Source organism: Sorex fumeus, unplaced genomic scaffold (genome assembly GCF_029834395.1).
Source record: "Sorex fumeus unplaced genomic scaffold, SorFum_2.1 ptg000003l, whole genome shotgun sequence".
NCBI lineage: Eukaryota > Metazoa > Chordata > Mammalia > Eulipotyphla > Soricidae > Sorex > Sorex fumeus.
Window position 1 is genome coordinate 6,085,341 of NW_026606060.1, and position 24,738 is coordinate 6,110,078.

The 24,738-nt window shown below is 39.5% G+C and overlaps 1 protein-coding gene across 1 annotated transcript in view; it reads left to right on the forward strand.

Moving 5' to 3' along the window:
- Nucleotides 1–24,738, forward strand: part of SRBD1 (S1 RNA binding domain 1) — a 223,944-nt gene that overhangs the window by 110,816 nt on the left and 88,390 nt on the right. Inside the window, exons 16-17 of the mRNA XM_056116224.1 lie at nucleotides 3,168–3,259; nucleotides 10,878–10,960. Coding sequence (XP_055972199.1) covers nucleotides 3,168–3,259; nucleotides 10,878–10,960 — 175 coding nt within the window. The remainder of the gene's footprint in view (nucleotides 1–3,167; nucleotides 3,260–10,877; nucleotides 10,961–24,738) is intronic.

A 24,738-nucleotide genomic window follows, 5' to 3' on the forward strand; every position in this document is an offset into this window, starting at 1 on the left:
TGCTTACACCTGAGAGAAATTTGTTTTGTGAAATGTAATACTTATTAAATCATTATATTCCTGAGTTTTCTGCAAAGTTCAGTTTTGCTGTCCTGAAAATATATTAGAGGGAGTTGGAACACTTTCTTAGCATTTTATTGGGAGACTTAGCCAATAAAGAGAAAGTGACATGAAATCTGGCGTTCTGCTGTGTGTGTGTCCTTGAGCTCCAAGCAAGAAGGAAAGAAGCGTGGGGGGGGGGGGGGGTGGGTGCAGAGGGGGACAGGATCGCCTTTTGTTCTTTGCAGCTTCTCCTGGAAAAAGTCATGGCCACTCCCAGCTTGTTCTGTTTCATTTAGTCCCTTCTCCATATCCTTGGGTCCTAAGGGGCTTTTTCCGTGAAGAAATCAGTGTTGAGGTCTTCCTGTTCATTTAGATTATCTAAGCATTCTGATCTGTACTTAATACTGAACTTTTTATTGGACCCATAATAGCTAATACAGCCGAGCATGTGAAATTTACTATATTTTGTATTGATTTAATATTAATGTTAATCTAAAATCTTTAGGTGCAGTGTGTCACATCTGTTTTGTATTCCTCTGTTTAAAAGAAGTGGCAGTATGGTATTTGGAGGAATATTTATTATCTGAGTGTTTTTCTTTGCAACAGTTTCTCTCAGTCTACTGAGAGTTATAACTTCTAAAAGACAGTGAATCACCCAGCAAGTTCTCAGGTACTGACTGTTTAAGATCCTGGTTAATTGGAATTTCTATGTATCATATAAGTTCTCTTTGTTTAAATAGAGGTAATTTTGGAGGCTTCTGGAAATGATAGAAAATAAATTTGTGTTAAGATTTTTTTTTTATATTCTTTTCTTTTTTCTTAATTACTGATCCGTTCTGCACTCACAGGTACTCTGGATTTTTAGAAAGACCTTGATTAGACTGGGCATTGATTATGTCTGAAGCCAAATTTTCCATGACTTAAAACTGAATATTCATAACTAGTGGTGATGTTTCTTAACTTTTTTTTGAGTGATCCTGAATATTTTAAAATTAATTAATAAAAACTATAAACCCCTTTCCTAAGAAAAATACGTAGACACAAATATTTTGCATCATTTTAATTAATTTTGACTCTCCCTGCCCAGAAGTCTAGGAACCCCAGATTAGGAAGTGCTATTGTAATGGAACTGGAAAATCCCTGCTAGTATGTTGGTTTAATATCATATTATGTTGCGCAAATAATTTTCTTCACTTCAAACTTTATTTGACCTTGTGTTTTCTCCGTGGTCATTGACTAGAGGAAGAGAAACATAACCTAAATCTTATTTTGGAGAAAAAGCTCTTAATTTTCCAGTCTCTGAAATTAAAGAGTGTGTTTTACCTTCTATCTGTTAGAAGTTCTACCTTGGATATGAAATTCTCTTTACCTTTTGATTAAAAGTGAAAGCAAGGAAAGAAATGAAATCTTACGAATCTCTTTCTTATTTAAGAAAGTATTTCTTCCTTAAAAAGACATTACATTTCTTATTCACAAAAGTACTATCTTTTATTTTAATGAGGCTTTGTGAAGTTATTCTAAAGTTACTTGTGTTGGCTTAAAAACATAAGACTTTGGAATCAAATGGTTCAAGTCCGATTTAGTTGCTGGTCAGCTGTATGACTTTGGTTACATTATTTACCTGTTACAAAAAGATTAAATGAGTGAACTCTGTAAAGGGCTTGTGGCTCTGTATAATGTGCACTTAATGACTTCTTCCTCTGTCATGCTCATGGTATTCAGGAGCAACCTTGCTTTTCAGTTACAGAGTGTTCAATTTTTTTTTTTTTATGAAATTTAGGACAGTCGATCCTCGTGTTCCACAAAGGAATTTCTAGTCTCAGTGGTATGTAGTTGCCAAACATTAGTCAAGAGTTCTTCAAACACAGGAGTAGCAAACTCAGCTTCTCTCATTTTATTCTTCTATTCGTTTTTGTTTGCGGGCCACACCATGCTTAGTGCTCCAGGGAGTCATTCCTGGTGATGCTCAGTGTACCAGGCAGAGCTGGGGTTCAAGCCCAGTTCTCCCCATGCAAGCTGTGCCATTCATTGAGCTTTCTCCCTGTCTTAATCGTCTTCCTTGTTTCCTTCCCTTAATCTGAATCTCATGTGTGCCTGCACGTTGCTGTTGAGTTACGTCCCTGACCATATTTTGCTGATTGATTTTCAATGGACAGTGCGTTCAAATTTATTGACAAAATGTATGGTTGAAGCACATAGTGAGAACCAGGGAAAGACTGAGATTTCTAAAAGTAGATTAAAAATTAAGTGCTAAAGATATTCCTGCTTTAGAATTGTCACCTCGTTAGTGGTTGTGTAGTAGAAAATGGCAGGCCTCGCAAGTAGAGTGAAAGGTGTGTCTTCACATATGTCATAAAGAAAACATATAACCTGTAAAAATACTTAATATACCATAAATGCCCACTACCATGCAAATACCAATGAGAAGAATGTGTGAAGTATTTGGAGCCAAAGGAGAAAGAAAGATGATGATGTATGTGATCCTTCGGTTAAATGATGACATTTAGTGATTTCTGACACCTCTGTGAATGAAAGACCTGTTGATTCTACAGTTCACTTTCAGAGCCTCCTTAAAAGAAGTGGGAGATGAAGCCTGCTCCCTCCTTTTTTATGCTGTGATTGTTGGTTTTCACGAGGTAATAATAGTAATGGCAGTGTTTGAGGCAGTGGTATTTAGTGTTGGTATATAGATCCTGACATGCACATATCCTCACACTTATCAATGTGCCTTTCAAAATGCTGTGGCCTAATTTAGAATGGAGTTTTGCATGCCAATCAAAAAAAGATATCACAAGAGAAGCTGAAAAAGTATCTGAAAAAATTGAGGTTGGCATCTTGAGAGAGTAGCCGTTGTTTTCAGCTCTACAGATCTCTTACTGTTGTCTCAGAATACAGCTAATTGGATTCTAGCAAATTGAACATCTAGCAAATGCCTTCCTTTGTGATAGAAGAAGCATCACTTAATTACTCAATGTTAATGAAAAATTAAGTGCTGTAGGTATCATTGAGATATAAAGAGACCGTTTGATTTACCTTGCTTTTTTTTTCTTTTTAGTTTCATGATTGAATTTCTGTGTTCCAGCATCAACTTTGGAAAGTGATATTTCCCCCTTTCTGTCTTTCAGTATCGTCAGTGAAGCTGGAGCATCAATCTACAGTGTTAGCCCTGAAGCTAACAAAGAGATGCCAGGGCTGGACCCTAATTTGAGAAGTGCAGGTAAGAAAATCAGTATCAGCACAAGATTATGTGAATTTTCTGTTTGTCTTTGAGCCATACCCAGCACACAGAGGTGCCCAGGGATCACTCCTGGCAGGGCACAGGAGACTACATGGGGTGCCAGGGGGTGGACCCAGATTTACCAGCCAGGAAACTAGTATCTTTCTGGCCCAAGAGCGTGGTTTTAATAATTTGGATTTGTAGGCTTGTATTTTTAATAACCCAAATATTTTTAAAACATTTAGAATATTTAAAAAGAAAGTGGTGATTGGAATGATAATTGAAATTATAGAAGAGAAAGTACGTTATTTTTAAACAACACTGAGTGATATTGTAAGGTAGAGTGAAAATTAGTCTCAGACATCTTTAGTAAAATTGACTGCTAGTTAATTAACAATGCAAGGGCTGGAGCGATAGCACAGCGGGTAGGGCGTTTGCCTTGCACGCGGCCAACCTGGTCGGCCCAGGTTCGATTCCTCTGCCCCCTTTCAGAGAGCCCAGCAAGCTACCGAGAGTATCTTGCCCGCACGGCAAAGCCTGGCAAGCTACCCAAGATGTATTCAATATGCCAAACACAGTAACAACAAGTCTCACAATGGAGACGTTACAGGGCTCACTCGAGCAAATCGATGAACAATGGGAGGACAGTGACAGTTAATAAAAAATTATATATTACTTTGAGATCTCTTTATTACCACAAGATGTTACTTATTATAGTTTTTGTTGGCAAAAAGGCATAAAAAGGTCATGTGAATATCTGAGTAGGCAAGCCCTAGCCTTACTGCTGAATATTTGTCAAATGACTATTTTTCTCTCTCAGCTAATAATGTTTATCACTTGGATGATATTTCAAATGGCCTACTTTGATTTTAGCTGTATTCATTTGCTCTGACTAGTTGCTAAGATATGGAATAATTAAAATTTTGTGAGTGAAAGAAATGAAAACTTCAGGGCATGTAGTGAAAGTAACTGCCATCGTAGCCAAACATTAGATCCAGTTGCAACATTTAGTTAGACTACATTGCTAGTAAATTTTTTTTCCTAATTTGTGTGTGTGTGTGTGTGTGTGTGTGTGTGTGTGTGTGTATGAGTTGGGGGAAGATGTGCCTGGGTATGATTGTGTTTGGGGCACCTGCCTGAAGTGTAATTGTTTGTTTGTGTGTGTGTGTGTGTGTGTGTGTGTGTGTAAGGCATTCTTAGGGTGTGTATGGGCATGGGCATGCCTGGGGTATGTGTGACTGTGCATACATGTGTACATGATATGTACATGTGTGAGTGTTTGGGCCCCACTGGGAGGTGCGAGGGAGTCCTACTGACTCTTGTGCTCCTGGCGTGGTGCTCAGGGACTGTATAGAGTGCTGGGGATCGAACTTGGCCACCCCATGCACAGCCTGCCCTTGCCTAGATACTTTTCTTTATAAAAACAAATCTATTGGAGCTAGAGAAATAGTACACCAGCTAGGGCGCTCGATTTGCTCACAGCCAACCTGAGTTCGATCCCTGGCATCCCTTAAGGTCCCCAGAGCACCGCCAGGAATAATTCTTGAAATAAAAAATTTTTGTTTTATTTCGTTTTGGGGTCACACCCAGCAATGCTCAGGACTTCTGGTGAGGCTCAGACAAGACTACAGACTTCAGACAAGATAGAAAATAATGAAAGAAGGATAGTGATATATGGTTCTACTTATTCTGATATCAAGATCTCCTTTAGCTCCCTGTTCCTTGTAGGTACGCCTCCCTTTGTGTTTTAGAGTATTTCTATGTGGCAATAATTATTTGCCTCATATCAACTCAGAACATCTACCATGACATTTGGATTTTTCAAAATCTTGTCATGGAAACAAGTATGGAAAGAACCTCAGAAGCTCCATGTTTGGTTTTCTAGAACCTACTTTAATTTTTGTTTTCTACCTGGGAGTCATTCTTTTCCTCATGATGACGTCAGTCATTTCAGTCTTTGTAATTGATGCCGCTGCATCAGAATAGGACAGAACGTCAACATTAGCACAGGTGTTAAATGGGGTGGTCTCTTACTGTATGTTCCTGACCAGCTTTCATCAGCTTATTGGAAAGAGTCTGTACCTGAGTTTCCCTATTACAGCCATGCTGTAATGAGAGACATTTAAACTGGATAGATTAACAGACACGTGATGTGATACCAAAATATTTATTATGATTCTGATTTATAATGATCAATTGCTTATATATCTGTTATTCCTTTAATTCTTTCTGACTCCTATTAAAGTTGGGGTGGGGAACATTCTTTCTACAAGGGCATTTGGATAATTTGGACATCGGTCAAGGGCCACCCCACTGAGGCAGCAGGAGAAGCATGCCTGTCTGTCTCCCCGGGTACTAGGTCCAGGCCAGAGCATTTCCCAAGTTTTCTCTGGACAGTCCGCATGCCTGCATTAAAGTGACAACATAGGGCCGAATGGAGCCGTGAACTCTCTAGATAAGGTCACTAAAACTGTAACAGCAACAATAGTTTTGATGCTGAAAATCAGACGTGAATGATCAGTTTTCTAGCCAGCTCAAAGAGCTGAGAGTTCTGTGCCAAACACGAATTAGGCTGAAACCTAACGTGACCCTGAGAGGCCCAGAAGTGCCAGGCACCTTCAGAAGCACCTCGAGGGCAGATCCCATGGAAGGAATTGATTTTTTTTTAAACAAGCTGCTGGACCAAGTTAAATATGGGAAACCATTTAAACTTGCAATTCCACTTCTAGACTGTACTCAGAAGAATTAAAAGTAAGCAAAGAAAAATTTGTATGCAAATACTTATAGCAGCTTGTTTCACAAGAAACAACCTAAATATTCATAAGAAACGGAACAAATACACAAAATATACTATACCATACAACAATGTTATTTTCAGTGATAAAAAAGGCGGAGGGAGGGCGGAAATACTGGTTCTTCAGAATGGATGGACATTGAGAACATGCTGCGTAAAAGAGACAAATACAAAAAGCAATATATTTTATGATGACCTTTATGTGGGATGTCCAGAACAAAACAAGGAAGCTGGCTGTAGGGTGTAGGGGTCAGGAAAGCAGGAAGATGGATAGGAACATTTAAAATGGTACAAGAATTTTTTTTTTTTGAGAGGTATTGGAAGTACCTAATATAGATGATGCTTTGCACAGCACTAACTAAAATAAATAAGATGGAATTGTGCTCTTTAGAATAGATGATCTTACATGATGTGAATTTCATAATTTTTTTTAAATGGGGGGTCTCCTATCCTTCTGAGGTGAGTAACTGGCCTTCTCCAGCCTTTCCAGAAGACTGGAGGTTCCTTCCCTGGAGAAAGCCAGACAGAAAGTTTTCACTCCGGGGGAGCAGATTATAAATGAGATTCAGGATACCATAAAAGCGAAAATAAATCATTACTGACCTGCTACTGAGGGGAGCCCCGTGGAAGGGTGTCATTAGAGATGAAATTTCCATGTGGGAGGGTCAGGGATTCTCAGCAGGACAAGAGAAAGGCCTTAGGGAAGCTGAGATCTGGGGCCCCACAGAGCTGGCTGGGAAATGGTGCCTCTGGGCGAAGTGCTCACAGCCTGCATTTGAGCCTCTGCTCCCCCCCACCCCCCCAAAAAGCACAGCCTCGGGCCTTCTGACTGGTGGGGAAGAGGTATTAAAATGGTGCGTTAGCAAGCTTTATAGTGGAAAAGTTCCAATTTGGAGTTGTTGAATGAAAATAGAAACAGTGCAGGGGAAATTTTTATTTATTTTCCTCGGACGATGTCTGGTGCAAGGGAAAAGGTGAAATAAATATTGAAGTTTAGAAAGAAAACATTGAAGTCAATTAATAAACAGACGTCCTCTTTGATAGTCCTAGATAGCAGAATAAGACCCATTTTAAACAGAAAACCATTTATTTTTTGTCTTTTAAGTAATATGTGTACTGGCTCTCAAGCTTTCACAGTTCTGAGGGTCATGGACTCAGTGGTAGAACACTGGCCTTGGGTTTATGGATTCAGGGTTCGATTCCCAGCACTGCCCACCTATCCGCTCCACCCCAGCCCCAAAGGAAAAGTAATTTTTTTTCTTAAACAGAAAATATAGAAGCTTTATCATTTTGAAGATTTTATAGAACTGAGTGTCAAAACCTATAAAATTCTCTATATATTTGTGGGGAGTGGGGAGGATGTTGGACCACACCTGGCAGTGCTCAGGGAACATATGCAGTGCCGGGGGATCAGACCCCAGTCGGCTGCATGTACGCAGGTGCCTGAGCCACTGTGCGCTCACTCTAGCCCCATCTTCTGTGCTGGGGCTCTAACCTTGCTACATGTAGCTCTGCAAGTTTTTCACCGGACACAAGGCCTCCTTCACAAGAGGGGCTGCTCTAGGCATTTGCCTCTTTGGGTGATTGTCTCTCTTTTTTTTTTCTTTTTTAATATTTATTTATTTTGGCTTTTTGGGTCACATCCAGTGATGCCCAGGGGTTACTCCTGGCTCTCCACTCAGGAATTACTCCTGGCGGTGCTCGGGGGACCATTATGGGATGCCGGGGATAGAACCCTGGTCGCCCATGTGCAAGGCAAATGCCCTTCCCGCTGTCCTGACACTCCGGCCCCTGGGTGGTTGTCTTTTTCTCAACTCCCCTGCTCACTTTTAGTTTATCTGACCATGATTATTTTTCTGTAATACTTAACTGTTCCCCTCAATATTATTTGCTTTTCAAAATAGTTAACATCATTATCTGGTAAATTATTATGTTTTAAAAATTAAATTTCTGTTTCTGCTTCTTCTTGTTTTCATTATTCTAAGCTCCCCTGACACAAAACTTTCAGTTCCTGTGATTTGTAATATGACTTGGTTTAATTTTTTGAAATTAGTTCTCCTATACATTTCTGTCTGTATGAATTTTAGATCCATTGATATTTAAAATTTTATTTGGATTATTGAGTGAAATTCTCTTAAATTTATACCATCAGGTTCCATTTTTCTTATTATTCCATTTTTCTGTCAAAGACAACATACACATAATAGGTTCTTGTTTATGGTATTTTCTTTTCGGGAGTGGGGGAGACACTCAGCAGTGCTCGGAGGCTGCTCCTGCTCTGTGCTCACAGATCACTTCTGGCAGTGCTTGAGGGACCATATATGATGCCGGGGATCAGACATGGCCTTGACTTTGTGCAAGCAAGACAAGATCTTAGCCCCTGTACTCTCTCCAGTCTTTGTGATATTTTCTGATTGGTGTTTGGTGGCATAGGTACCAATTTTTGTGCTGGTGTTTGAAACCAGCAAACTCTTAGAATCTTATTAATTCTTTCTTTCTTTTTTGCTTTTTTGCTTTTTTTTGGGGGGGGGTAGTGGGTAGTGTCACACACGGCTATGTTCAGGGGTTACTCCTGGCTCTGCACTCAGGAATAACTCCTGGCGGTACTCAAGGGACCATATGGAATGCCAGGGATCAAACCCAGGTTGGCCTCATGGAAGTCAAACACCCTCTCCGCTGTGCTATCGCTCCAGATCATAGAATCTTATTAATTCTGATATTTCTCAGTTGTCTTGCTTCGGTTTTATAGGTAAACATCCATCTTTCATTAATAATAATCTACTTTCTGTCCTTCCGGTAATTACCCTTTTTTTCTTGTCCAAATGCATTGAATAGAAATCTCCACCGATTGGCAGTAGTATCCATGATACAGAGAAGTAGTGGGCCTGTTGTGTGCAAAATTGACAATATTTGCCATATCTTTGGGCATTCTTCACTTTATTTGTTTTTATTTTCATTATTGGGGAGGTTGGATCACACCCAGTGCAACTAAGGGACTGCATCCGTCTCTGCACAGGGATCATCCCTGGAGGTGCTTACTTGGCCACAGGTGACGCTGGGGTTGACTGCACACACACAAGGAAAACACCTCATCCCCTGTACTGTCTCTGGCCCCCACATTATTCATTTTTGAAATATGTATCAGCTTTACTGGTGTGTGATTTAACGGTGTAAAATTTACCCGTCACATAATGTGGCTATTTTGTAGTGTCATCACAGTCAGAACTGTACAGTTATTCCTACTCTCCAAATTTAGAATAATTTTGTCACCTCCAGTAGAAGCCCTCCACCCATAAGAAATTAGTCCCCCTTTTTCTTTCTCTTCACAACTTCTAGCAAATACTAATCTCTTTTTTGATGCTATGGATAGGCTGATACTGGATATTTCATGTAAATGGGATTACATGATATGTGGCTTGTTGTGACAATTTCCTTCTCTTGTTGTAAAGTCCTTGAGATTCACTCACTCTTTTACATGTATTAGCACTTCATTCATCTTTATTGCCAATACTATACTTTCCCATCGTATGGATACTTAACAGTTTGTTCATCTGTTTATCCTTGATGGATATTTGGATTATTTTTCCTTTGGGGGCCATTATGAAAATGTTGCGATGAACATTGATGTGCAGGATTTTATGGGGACATATGTTTTCATTTCTCTTGAGTGTATACCTGAGTAAAACTGGGAGACATATGGTTAACTCCATGTTTAACTTTTCCCAGAAGTCTACTTCTCTTACTTTGCTTTCCTTACTATTCATTCTCTGCCTCTTTGACTGTTTCTCTCTTACTTTGTTTAATCTCAAAAGTGTGACTGTGTCCCAAGTTGGTGATTCTTCCTCTCTTTATTCTCCTTATCAGCAATCTTATTAAACTTCCTGTGCCTGAACTTCCTGTCTCCTTTTTCAGAAATCTCTTGTCAGACTCATCATCTTCATCATACACGACATATGCAGTCTTTCTATATGCTATGTAGATCTTTTCTTGGTTTTCTAGAAAAAAGAAAAATAGTACTACCCTCTTCTTTACAAAACTGGGTATAATGCTTTTTTTTAGATCAACTATGAATAGACTTTTATCTCCTCCTTCCTCCCATCCCTGTTGTTCACTCTCTATAGCGTGGATGTTTTAAGCTATAGAGAGTCAAAAACATCTTAGAAGAAACATTAATTCTAGAATTTAAGATCTGTGTTGAGGTTATTTATTGGTGAAGTCCAACCCCATGGGTTCTTCGGACTTACTGTGAAATAAACTTCACTTAGAAAACATCGTCTGCAATCCATTGGTTTTGCGTCTGGGATGAACCCGGCAGTGAACCAGTAAGAAGGGAAGCTGGTAGAAAATAGCTTAAAATTCTTTTGTGTGTATCAGAGATTTTCAAATAAGATATTCTACCCAAACTGAATAAATTATAGCACTGTTCAAACTAGTTTTTTATTTGGGGTTGGGAGGACACAATCTGGTGGTACTCATGGTTTTACTCTGGCTCTGTATGCACTGGCATAGCTCTGGGGACCGTATGTGGTACCTGGGATCAAATTGTTGGTGGTAGTGTGCAAGGCAAGTGCCTTACCTACTGTGCCGTCTCTCCAACCTCGTTTCAATTTGTATAACATGGCTTTTCCCAAATGGGTTGATTTTAAAAGATGTAATTATTTTGACATCCTTTAATTGACTTTCTAATACTGCCTTTATATTTTGAAAATGTTTGGGTTCCTCTCTAAAGAGACGGTGTTGGGGATTTGAACCAGGGTCAGTAGGTTAACCCCTATGCTTTCTCTCCAGCCCATGATTCTGTTTTGTCTTGTTTTGTTTCCCCAGTTTCCATAGCAAGGCGTGTACAAGATCCATTAGCTGAGCTGGTGAAAATTGAGCCAAAGCACATTGGAGTTGGAATGTATCAGGTAAAGCAGTGTGGACCATTTAATTTATGAAATCCATTAATACAAAGAACAGTACTCAAAGTTTGCAATAGTAATTGTGAGTGGGGATAGATTCCTAATGTTTAGCTATGTACAGTTTGTGGGAAGGTAGTTAAAAGCCAGGGAAAGATGGACTTCCACTCCCCGCCCTGGTGTTCATGTTTTTGATCAGAAGTTATAATTGACTATAGTCATATAGTCATATTTAGTGATTAACAAACATCATCTCAGTATTTTCAATTGGAGCTTTCTGTTATACATCCACTATTATAAAACTGGTGTGAGTGTGGATCAAGGGCAATATGTTGACTTTCAAGTATGAACTGGTGATCTTCAGGAAGAAGAACCCTTTGGTTTATCTACTGTGGTTTTATTTGATTATTTTCCCATTCCTTCTTGATTACTGTAGTTAGTATTTGCTCTTCACCTTAGATGAGCTGAAACCTTTCCGTTATTGCTGCTGTACAGTAATAATAGCAGTGCTTGTGCTTGCTGTTGTTACCCTGTTTTCAATTCTTGAAGTTGTGTGTATTCCTCGGGCAATTGAGGACAGCACTAGATCTTGGCGAAGCAGATGCCTGGTCCAGAAACCTCAACTCAAATTATTTTCCTTTTTGTTGAAGTCTTTCTTACACATGAAATGGAATATTGCACTCTATAATTTTCATGGGATTTGAATGATAGGCATTGCACTTTTTCTAAAGATATTATATTAGGCCTTAGAGTCCACATCTGACCACTTAAAACAAAAGGGACCTTAGAAATCCTGCAACTACATCTCTTTTTACAGAGAAGGGAGCTAGGTCCTAAAATACCTTTAGCCCAGGGTCACACAGCAGCAAATCTTTCATACATTGGGGCTTAACTGGGAATTCTGCCATTCAACAAGAACAGCTGTATTTGACAGGATGAACTGTACTGTTTTTATGATAGGCATTGTAGTTGAGAAGAATTTTAGTTCTATTAATGCAGGATGAAGTTATGGACTGTCAATGAGGTGGTGGAAGAAATAGGGCCAGGCAGGCAGGCTAACAATCTACTGGCGTCCAAGGGGTCTTGTCAATAGCAGGAACCCAGTCCCCAGATTCCATTTCAGAGCGAGCTATTTTGCCAAAGAGTTTGGACTCCACTTTGACAGGTACTCAGTGGGAAAGTTTTAAGCAAGAGAATAAAATTGATCTCATTTCTAAACATTGCCCTCATTTCTCTGGGGATAATGACGTGGATGCAAAGAGGAGAAACAGTGAGATCAAATTAGAGTCTCTTCTGCTACATCAGTTGAAAGATGGATACAAATAATAGAAATGTAAAGAAATAAATTCTATTTTGTGGTGACTCCCTAGTAATAAGTGGGGGAGAGAGAGTTACCGAGAATTTATTCCAAAGTGACCTCTCCCATGGGCGGAGTATAAAGAAACAGTATCGATAACAGACCCCAAGAATAGCCTATAGGACTGAGTTTGCTAATTTTGGGGTTGGAGGTGATGAGTGAGTACCAAGACAGTGATGAAGGAAAGGAATGCGGATACCCTTCATATGATTCAGCGATGTTGTGTTCCTGAAACATTACTGTTAACAGTATTGTGAATCACAGTGCCTAAATAAAAAAAACTAAAAAAATAAAAATTAGTAAAAAGAGAATAGGCTTTAGTATGTGAGTGATGCCTAAGAAGAGCAGAATTCTTGGCAATATGACCTATTAAAATTTGAAATTCCAGTAAGAAGTTCAAGAAAAGTTATCAAAAGGGAGTCGAATGTAGTATATTCACAAGATATTGTGAAATAGTCATATTAATACTGGAGTCAGAATTTTTAGCAAGTGATGATATTTGTGATACAACTGCAGAAGTGATCAAAATGGTAGAATGAGCTGGCCATGTTCTTTGAATACACTGCTAACCACCACAGCACATCCACAATTCCCAAGCTGAACACACACACAGGTCCACTAACCCCTGAAAGATATTAAATAAGAGGAAACATGTTCGTAAAGAAATAAGACGTGGTGCGACCACTGAGAATATACAGATCAGTGGTGCCCAGTGAAGTCGCGGAGGCTGTGCGTGTGGCACAAGTAGGAGGGGCACACGGTGACTAGACCCCCACAGACCTCTGCTCGATGGGCTGTGACTCAAAGCTCTGAGTCTGACTCAGAAGCCAGCAAGGCAGGGGGTGTTGTGAGTAATCTTTCATGATCAGGAAACTCAAAAAACCTTATCCTGAGAAGACAAACTTTATAAGTAGCAAGTGACATCATATTCCACACAGCCTGCATCATCACAATAATATCACCTATATTTGCCATAGCTGATGATAAGTCACTGTCACTGTCACTGTCCTCCCGTTGTTCATCAATTTGCTCGAGCGGGCCCAGTAACGTCTTCATTTTGAGACTTTTTGTTAACCGTGTTTGGCATATTGAATACATCACGGGTGGCTTACCAGGCTCTGCTGCACGGGCAAGATACTCTTGGTAGCTTGCCGGGCTCTCCGAGAGGGGCGGAGGACTCGAACCTGGCTCAGCCGGACTGGCTGAGCGCAAGGCAAATGCCCTACCGCTGTGCTGTCACTCCAGCCCATGATAAGTAGAAATAGCAAGCAAATAGGAACTCCGGAAGGATCTAATGCCAAGAAAAATAACATTTCAGGAAAACTTTGAACAATGCAGCACTAATCAGTCAATAAAAAATAGCACCCATTGAAAGAAGAGGCAATAGATTTTTATATAGATAAAATTAATATTGACACAAAGATAAAAAATAACTGCTGTCACTGTCACTGTCCTTCTGTTGTTCATCGATTTGCTCGAGTGGGCCCATTAATGTCACCATTTTGAGACTTGTTGTTACTATGTTTGGCATATTTAATACGTCACAGGTAGCTTGGCAGGCGAGATACTCTTGGTAGCTTGCCTGGCTCTCCGAGAGGGGTGGAAGAATCAAACCCGGCTTGGCTGGGCTGACTATGCGCAAGGCAAATGCTCTACTATTGTGCTATCGCTCAGTAAACAAATATTGGAGCTTAAAAATACAGCTGTCGGGGCTGGAATGATAGCACAGTGGGTAGGGCATTTGCCTAGCACGCGGCCTACCCAGGTTCGATTCCCAGCATCCCATATGGTCCCCTGAGCACTGCCAGGAGTAATTCCTGAGTGCAGAGCCAGGAGTAACCCCTGTATATCGCCAGGTGTGACCCAAAAAGCAAAAAAAAAAAAAAAATACAGTTGTCAAGGTAAAAGGAATTCTGATTGAACGAGTCTATGTAACTAAAAGTAAATCTCAGTGAATTAGAAGTTTGAACTAAGATTCCTTAGAAACTATAAAGGGTAGAAATTGTAATTGTGTAATGCAGAGGATATTCTAAAACTTCAACATTCATCCAGTATAAGATTCAAATAAAATGACTAGAGAGGAGTTATAGTGACAGAAATGGGAATTACCTCCAAACTGAAGACAGTCTTTTGAAAAGGTCTAATTGCAAATAAAAATATATAACAAAAGGTCTATACTCAAATGCTTTGACATGCAGTCTCGGAATGCCAGTGACTAAGAGGAACAGAGTAAAAAGCTTCCCCAAAGCATATATAGTTTAACAAAATGTTAATCAGATCGACATCAAGTAAGGAATGATAGAGATGCAGTTGTTTCAAAGTTGGTGAAAAATTTATTATAAGCCCATGATTCTAAACAAGCAATTCACTGTGAGAAGAAATAAAAATATTTTGGACTTGCAGTGATACAACTTCACTGATTTTTGCTGACTTTCTTTGGAAGAATTATTTGTGGAAATACACATATTGTAGTTTCTCTTCAGATGACATAAATCTTTCACCTTTTACCAAAAACAATGGGGGCGGGGGGTGAGAATTCTAGGGAAATAAAAGACTTGTTGGGAGGTAATGGTCTGATGGTAAGAAACCCAGGTTAACTATCTAGTACACGATTCCTGAATAAGTGTATGTTGTATCTGATCATTCCTTTTCTTTTGTTTGGGGGTCATATCCAGTGGTGCTCAGGGTCTACTTGGGCCTGTTGCTGGGATGCCTCTCAGTGCAGTTGATCAGAGCCGGGCCTTCTGTTCACAGAGCTTGCAAACTAGCCCTGGACTTATCCCCCTGCATACTAGCTCTTGGAGTTGTCCCCTTGGTAGTATTTTTTTCAATATGCAAGGTTAACCTTTCTATTAAGACTATTTTATGTTTGTTCTCTTGATTTATCATTGGTTTATTGTACTGTGGCTTCAGGGGTCAGGCTTCATGCCTTGATATGTGGGTCACTGCTACCCCTTCCCACAACTAAATTATCATCTCCACCATTCACCGGAAATGCACTCATCCTTCTCCTGCCTGTGCTCGTCTCTCTGGCAACATCTGTTGTTTATACTGAACCTAAAATGTTTGGCTTTTTTCCCCCCCAATTCATTTTTATTATTATTTTTTTTTACTTATTTTTGGATTTGGGATCAACCCTACAGTTCCAAAGGGCTGATTCCTGGCTAGTGTTCAGTCATCACTCCTGGGCATGCTCAGGGGATCCTGTGCAGTGCCAAAGGATTGAACTGGGGGTGTGCATGCAACACAAGATCCTTGCAGCCCAACTCCTCTATTATTTATCCAGCTTCATTTTGTTTATTTAGTAATTCAGATTCCACTTAGGAGTGATGCCATCTGACTTCTTTTCCTTCTCCTTTCTTCCTTACATTACAAAGCATTATTCACCTCAGTTCCACCCATGTTGTTTCAGAGGGCAGGATTTCATCTTGTTCAGTGGCATGTAATATTCCATTGAGTATATCGATCTCAGCTACTTTATCCATTCACCTGTTGATGTGGCATTTAGGTTGAGTCCATGCTTTAGATATTCTCAACGGTACTCCTGTGAACACATGGGGTATAAATATTCTTTCAAATTAAGTGTTTGATAAATGTCTAGGCAGGATGTTGCTGAATCATTTAACATTTACTTTCTGTGGTGGGGGCACTTTTCCAGAAATGCTGGAACCACTCCCAGCAATGCTCCTGATGGTTTGCCGGCTTGAGCCCTTGATACTGGCTACAGCCAAACTTGCCCTCGTGATCTGGAGACCATATTCAGCAGTGTTGGAAGCAGTGCAGTACTGGGGTCCAAAGTTGGCACCTTGTGACATGGACTCTAGCTTCTGCAGCTGTCACCCAGCCTCACCTGTTTCTATTTTTCATTCATTCATCCTGTTATTCGTCGATTGCCTCGAGCAGGCCCCAGTAACGTCTCTTTCATCCTAGCCCTGAGATTATATTCAAGGCTCTTTAGGAGAATGAGACCCATCATTGTTACTGGTATTTGGCATATTTGGTACGCCACGGGGAGTTTGCCAGACTCTGCCCTGTGGACAGGCTACATTCGATAGCCTGCAAGTTTGTCCAAAGTAGGAATGAGATAATAAGATGTCATAAAAAGATGTCCTGATAAGATGTTCCAGGAGCTGGATTTTATAGTCTCTGAGTCTTGGCCGTTGATGGGATTACACGGCTCCAGGGGGCCAGGTGGTGGGTGTGACCCCCGCCTACTGGAATTTGGAGGATCTGGGTGGAAGATGCTCGACTCCAATCCGAGTAGGCTTGGAGATCTCGGCCCCGGAACCCGTGTGGCTTTGTCCCTCTGCCAGTACCTTCATGTGTGTGGAGAGTGGTCTCAGCATGGTGGTGGCTGGTCCTGGAGGTCTTCGGCTCACCTGTTTCTATTTTGAAAAGGAATATTCAGAAAGTGTTCCTTTGGTGCCGTGTCAATTTATATTCCCCACAACAATGTGCCATAATTCCTTTTCTACATATCCTCATCAATACTATTTTCTAAGTTTAAAAATATTTTTATTGATACCATGCGTTACAGAGTTGTGTCAGGCATATGGTGTTTCAAAAATAATCCCACCACTAATATCCCTTCCACCAATGTCCCCAGGTTCTCTCCTACCCCAGCCTGTCCCCTGGGCAATGACATTTATTTTATGTTAGTTGCCCTCAAAAAGTTAAAGAATGGCAAATGGAATTATTAGAAAATGAATCAGTTTGTGATAATTGATTGCTTTGTCATTTTAAGCTATGTAGCACTGTAGCACTGTCCTCTTGTTGTTCATCGATTTGCTCGAGCGGGCCCAGTAATGTCTCCATTGTGAGACTTGTTGTTATTGTGTTTGGCATATCGAATACGTCACGGGTAGCTTGCCAGGCTCTGCCACGTGAGTGAGGTACTCTTGGTAGCTTGCCGGGCTCTCCAAGAGGGGCAGAGGAATCGAACCTGGCTCAACCAGGCCGGCCGTATGCAAGGCAAATGCCCTACTGCTATGCTATTGCTCCAGCCCTTTAAGCTACGTAAATACAAAAATTCAAATAATTTAATGCAATATAGTATACTTCCTATTCTCAGTTACATAAGTTAATTTTCAAATCTGACATCTAAAATATATTGCATTAACTTTTATTTTGTCTTGGATCTAACTGTGATGAAGACATGAAGAATCGTGATGTCTTCCCTGTCATAATGTCATAAATAAACCTTTCTATGCAATTCTGTGCTGATCTAGTCTAGAGTTTCTATGTAATAGGTAAAACCTACAATTGTAAAGTTTGGTAAGGGTAAAGAGAATTAAGAAAATTTAAATGGGAAAATATGTTTAAGTGAAATGAGTCAGAAGAGAGAGAGAGAGAGAGAGAGAGAGAGAGAGAGAGAGAGACATAGAAATATTGCACTCATTTGTGGAATATAAAGTTACAGAATGGGAGACTAACTCCTAAGAACAGTAGAGATAACTACCAGTAGGATCACTCCACATCTTAGAAGCTGGCCTCATATGCTGGGGGGAAAAGGCAGCTCAGATAGAGAAGGCACCATCAAGTAAAGGGTGCTAGGAAGGCCCGCTCAGGATGGGAGATGCGGGCTGAAAATAGACTCTAGACCGAACATGATGGCCATTCAGTACCTCTATTGCAAACCACAACTCCCAAAAAGAGAGAGAGAACAAGAGGGAATGCCCTGCCACCGAGGTGGGGTAGGATGGAGGGGATGGGAATGGGGGTGGTGGGAGGGATGCTGGGACCATTGGTGGTGGGAAATGGGCACTGGTGGAGGGATGGGTACTCGATCATTGTATCGACTGAAACGCAAGCACAAAAGTTTGTAAGCCTGTAACTATACCTCATGGTGATTCACTAATAAAAAAATTTTAAAAAAATAAATGGGAAAATATGAATAGGCATATAAAAAAGTACAAAGTGTTTTAACCTAAGAAAGGAAATATTGATTTTATATCAGAAAATATTATAGATGGCTTAAGTGTTTCATTAATAGGTAAAATATTGTATAAAAATCTCTGGATATAAAATAACTAATCAGACATAGAAAAAATCAATGAGAATTAATTCATTATTGAAAATTTATAAAGTCCTGTAGCAAACTAGAAATAAACTTACCTTAATCTATTGGAGGGCAGCCGTATGCATCATTAGTGAGTGAGTGCCATATTCAGTAACACCTGTTGGGAAGCGTGTGCAGTCCTTTAAAGAAGCGCTTTTCTTTTTCTTTTTAAATGGAATCTCTACGAGATACACAGTCACGAAACTGTTCTTGATTGGGTTTGAGTCATACAATATGCTAACACCCAACACCCATCTCTCTACCAGGGACATTTCCCACCACCAATGTCCGCAGTTGTTGACCCCTCCCAACCCCCACCAGCCTGTCCCTAAGGCAGCCACTTTCTCTCTCTCTCTCTCTCTCTCTCTCTCTCTCTCTCTCTCTCTCTCTCTCTTTCTCTCTTGCTCACTCTCGCTCTCTCTCCCCCCTCCCTCCCTCTTCCTTTCTCCTCCCCCCCCTTTTTTTGGGGACCATTATGGTTTTCTTTTTTTTTTTTTTTGCTTTTTGGGTCACGCCCGGTGATGCACAGGGATCACTCCTGGCTCTGCACTCAGGAATTACCCCTGGCGGTGCTAGGGGACCATATGGGATGCTGGGAATCGGGCCCGGGTTGGCCGCGTGCAAGGCAAATGCCCTGCCCGCTGTGTTATTGCTCCAGCCCCATTATGGTTTTCAATGCAGACACTGAGAGGTCATTGTGTTTGTTCCTTTACCTACTTTCAGCACGCAGTTCTTCGCCAGAGTGATCATTTCCAACTATCATTGCCATAGTGGTTCCGCCTATATACCAACTTCCTTCTCCCCCAGCCCCTGAGGCAATTCTCCGGACCTGTATTTCTACTGTCCTTGTGTATCAGTCGCATACTACGTTTTTTTATATTCCACAAATGAGTGCAGTCATTCTATGTCTCTCCCTTTCTTTCTGATGCATTTCATGTAGTAAAATACTCTCCATGTCCATCTACTTGTAAGCAAATGTCATGACTTAATGTTTTCTAACAGCTGCATAGTATTCCATAGTTTCTTTAACCAGTCATCTGTTCCCAGGCACTCAAGTTGTTTCCAGACTCTGGCTATTGCGAACAGTGCTGCAGTGAACAGACAAGTCATTTCTACTGTGCTTTGTTACTAGCCAAGATACGTTCCCAGAAGTGGCATTGCTGGCTCGTATGAAAGCTCAAGTTCTTATTTTTTGAGGAATACCCACACTGTTTTCCAAAATGGCTGGACCAGTTGGCATTCCCACCAACAATGAATAGGAGTCCCTTTGTCCCCACACCAGCACTGGTTGTTCTTGTTCTTTTTGACGTGTGCCAGTCTCTGGTGTGAGATGATCTGTCATTGTTTTGATTTGCATCTCCCTGATGATCAGTGATATAGAGCATTTTTTCATGTACCTTTGGGCCATTTGTATTTCTTTTTTGAGAAAGTTACTGTTCATTTCTTCTTCCATTTTTTCATGGGTTTGGAGAGTTTTCTTCTTGTTAAGTTCTACCAGTGTCTTGTATAAATCCTGGATATTAATCCCTTTTCAGATGGGTATTGGGGAAATAATTATTCCCACTCTGTGGGCTCTCTCTGTAATTTGGTCACTGTTTCTTTTGAGGTGCAGAAGCTTCTTAGTTTAATGTAATCCCATTTATGTTTGTTTCCTCTTGCTTGGTCACTGGTATTTCATCTTTAACGATGCTTTAGTTTCAATATCATGGAGAGTTCTGCCTACCTTTTTTTCCATGTACCTTATGGATTAAAATCTGATACTGAGGTCTTTAATCCATTTTGATCTGACTTTTGTGCCTGGCATTAGACAGAAGTCTGAGTTCACTCACCTCTCTCCCTCTGGAAACCACCATGACTTTTACCAAATCGAGGTGTTAGCTTTTGGGTTTTCCTGTTTATTTTAGTTATTCGTATTCTACATTTGCGTGAAACCATCCACTCATTCCCCTTGAGTTCCTTACTTAGCATGATCACCTCAGGTTCTATCGATTTTGTCCCCAAAGACATGATTTCATCTTTTTAAACCACAGAGTAATAGAATCTCAGACTTCTAAAAATAAAAACCACTCTACGCTGTATCTGTGCAACCAATACTTATAAAGACAAAACAATCTGAACATTAGGAGTTTGGAGAAAACTGTTCCGTGCAAGTGAAAGAATACTGGCAATGTTTATATCAGATTAAATAGTATTTAAATCAAAATGCATTAAGCAGATCACAGAGGAAATTTTATATTAATAGTCTCCCAAAAAGATATAATGACTGTTCTGAATTTAGCAATGTCACTTCAAAAACTATGCAGTATTAATTTTTTCCTAAAAATTATAGAGATAAATTTGCTTATTTGTATGAATCTTAATAGACCACAATATATTTTAATAGACCACCTACATTTAAAACTTTTTAAATTGACAAATAATTGTCACTGTCCTCCCGTTGTTCATTGATTTGCTCAAGCGGGCCCAGTAACGTCTCCATTGGACACTTTGTTGTTACTGTGTTTGGCATATCGAATACATCACGGGGGGCTTGCCAGGCTCTGCCTTGTGGGCGAGATACTCTCGGTAGCTTGCCGGGCTCTCCGAGAGGGGTGGAGGAATTGAACTAGGGTTGGCCATGTTGGCTGCGTACAAGGCAAACATCCTACCGCTGTGCTATCGCTCCAGCCCAACAAATAATTACCTACTATAAAATTCATCTATTTGAAATTTATGTCAGTGATTTTCAGTATATTCATAGATTGAAAAACTATTACCACAATCTAATTTTGAGACATTTTCATTGTTCCCTCATTTACCAGCCCTGCAGAACTACTAATCTTTTTTGTCTTTATAGATTTATCTTTTCTGGACATTTCATATAAATTAAATAATTCAAGTTGGTGGCCTTAAGTGACTATCTTCTTTCACTTGTGCTAGATCATTTAACACATAGATGTCACATTAACGGGGAAATTTATTTGCCACCAATGCATATGTGCATATGAAAGCATATTTTATTAGTAAGGGTTGGGTGTTTTTTTGTGTGTCTTTATACACATTTGCATGCTGGTTTATTGAGAACAGTTACATAAAAATATAAAGAATTTCTACAAGCCATGCATCATGGAAGAAACATAAATTTTTAATCAAGAAATCCCAGTTAAAGATGGGGAGATTATTTCAGCTAATAGTTGGATAAAGTTATAAAAAAGGGCAAATGACATGAGCACCCAGGTACATTGCTGACGGGAGTATAAATAATTTTTAGCTAATACTCAGTACTTATCTAAGTGCCGTTTTAAAAGTGCATTATAGAACACACCAACCACCCACTCCTCCTTCCAGCCAATAATAATGCTCTACCTCTAATTTTTTAAATAAAAAAAAATAAAAGTACAATCATTTGACCTAGTGGTTTCTCTTTAGGAATCTCTTTTAACGCAATCATAAAGAACCTCTAGTAAGGTTTATGCACAAGTTTACTGTAATCGCAAACTGCTAGAAGTAACTACAAAAGCAACTAAATTTATTTAACTACATAAATGACATTGTGTATTCATCAGTGGAAGTATACAACCATAAAAAAAAATCAGGCATACAAGGAGGATTTGGTGACATGACAATTTTTTCTTGACCTACTATTTTTTCAAAAATTTTTATTGACCTACTATTTTTAAATGGAAATAAGGTTCATTAATATGGAGTAGTAAAACCAATTTGTGTTTTCAAATATAAATATTGACACCTATGAAAAAATCGTAGGTATTAGACTTTTGGTGTGATTAGAAATTTATGCTTTTTTCCCCCCACAAACCTTCTGAAAAACTTTTTGTAAAGCTTACCCATTTCCATATGGCAGCCAATGGGGCACAAACTTTTAAACCTTGGTATAACAGACTTCCAACATAACCAGAACAGGGCTGCGTTTCTTTTGAGTTGGGACCTCTGAATGTTTTTAGTGTGAATTTAATACTTATATTTATCCTGATTTAAAATATGAGTAGCTGGACAAACATTGCTGATTTTTAAAAAATGAAAGCTGTTCAAAGAAAGAATGTTAAATAGCTAGATGAAACGATAGAAGCTAGAATATTATTTCAGAATATTATTTCAGAAACGGGAATACTTTTGGTTTAATAACAACTGAAATGCTAAAGGCAGCGCTCCAGTCCTTGTCTTAGAAATAAGGAGAGCTGATTTTTAAAACACATGCCTGTCATTATTTCTGGAGAGAGAAGCAGCCAGTGTGGTCGAATGACTGCATATCCCTAGCTGACCCCCGAAGCCTTTTCTGGAAAGTGGTTTGGTGGGACTCCCAAGCAAACACGGCAGCGGGAGAGCAGGGTGACGCAGGCCTGGCGGGCTGAGTTCTGTGGGACGGGGGCACGGTGGTTTAGCTTGGCCCCATCCGAGCCTGAGAGCACAACTTAAGTATCAGTTGCTTGCTGCTTATTTTCTCCTGTGGACCACGTTTGAGATACTCTCATGCTCATTAACACCTCTCGTCCTTAATGAGCATTCGCAGAAAAGTGGGGAGCCAGGCCCACCCCCCTTCCTCCTCCTCTGTGTCTCTCTGTTGGATCATTTGATGATGTTAGGGAATGAAGTGGTTTTCCAAGATGAATTTTTGGAATCCTGTATTCGGGCCATCTTTATTCCTCATTATTATGGATAATCAGGACTCACTGTAAAAGGAAAATTGTTTTCCAGACTGAAATTTTTTTTTATTTTATTAATAATTTGGTAACGACTCAAAGGTGGGGACAAATTTTGTTGCCCCATCTTCTCTGGATGGTTTCTGGGATTAAAAAATAATAGTAATAAACCACAAATCAAACAGCCCAGCTCTTCCGAAGTGGCACTATTCTGTTAAGAAACTATTTTCAAGTTAATCAGCAGGGATTATGAGGTATAGTTTTAGTTTAAGTTTATAAAAGCTAATGAGATTCATCTGCCCTCCCTTATTTGCGCAAACCGCTTGAAATACTCCAATCACTTATTTACTAAGACTCTACAGTGAAATATAGAAAAGAATGCCTCGTGGGTATTCACTTGAATTTTTCCCATCTGAATAAATCTCCTGTCTGTGACTTACCCCCTGTAGTAAGTAAAACATTATTTTAAAATTGGTAAATCACAAATGTAAACATAGAAGAAACTGTTCTAGAAATTAGTCATTGTTCAATTAATATGTATTACTTTCTTGCCAATCTTTTTTATAATCTTGCGCTTTAATTGTAAATTCCAGAATATACGAGCAATACTTGCTATAAGTGAAATGAAAACTTAGTCTTGTAGTTCAGGTATTTCATTTATTTGTGACCATAATTGAACTGTTTCCATACCTGAACAAAATCAAAAAATTCACTTGGGAATGAATTTACATGCTATGATTGTTAATGATTTCTGAAAGTTTTAGGGTTTCTATTCTTCCTCTTTTTTTCCACTCTGGGATGAAGCATTTGGACTGAAGCATTTCCTGTGTTGAAGTTTTGATTTAAATATTTTCTGGTTCTTTGTCTTAGCGTGTGCAGCCACATTCGTGGCCGAGCGATCTCTTATACTCCAGCCCACTGATATACCAAAAGGAGCACATTTGTTTGGGTTTAACGTGCATATTTTTAATCTCTTATCCAGGCCTCAAATGGCTCCGGTATAAAATACAACAATCTTTACACACTTTCCTCTTATGGTGGTGGGAAGGTGCACGGTGGTGGGATTTGGGTCTGAATATTATCTGTAACGAACTATTGTGAACAACTTCATAAAAATAAAATTAAATTAAAAAATTAAAATCATGCAATAAACTTTTATTAATTACTGAAAAAAATTTCAGGCTCTAATAAATCATTGGCATTGTTATAGACTAGACATTATTTACCTTTAAAAAAAATGTGACATGTCATTACAATTTGAAGAATCTTCTACCAGTTAAACTTAAATTATTAACCATTAAATATCTAATTTCCTTTATCATTTTATTACTTTAACAATTAAGCAAGATAAAATTTTTTAATCAAGTTTGCCATTTAGTTGCCTCGAATCAGCACATAAAGAATTTCTAAACTTCAAGGTATTTTCAGTGTTTTAACCTAGCTGTTACCATGAATGATTGAAAAAAAATTTTTTTAATTACACATGACATTAAAAGAACTATTGGAAAGGAAAACCAACAGTTTCTTGGGGGGGGGGGGGGCGGAATGTGGCCAGGAAGATAGTTGAGCAGTGAAGGGAAATCCCCCGATCAGATCTCTAGCACCACATGTGATCAGTCCCCTGAGCACAGAGCCAGGAGTGACCTAAACCCTCCCTCCCTCTCCAACAAGTGTTTCTTAAGCTTGAATGTCCTTCTAAGACCTTTGATGTCTTGATAAATGCAAATTCTGATTT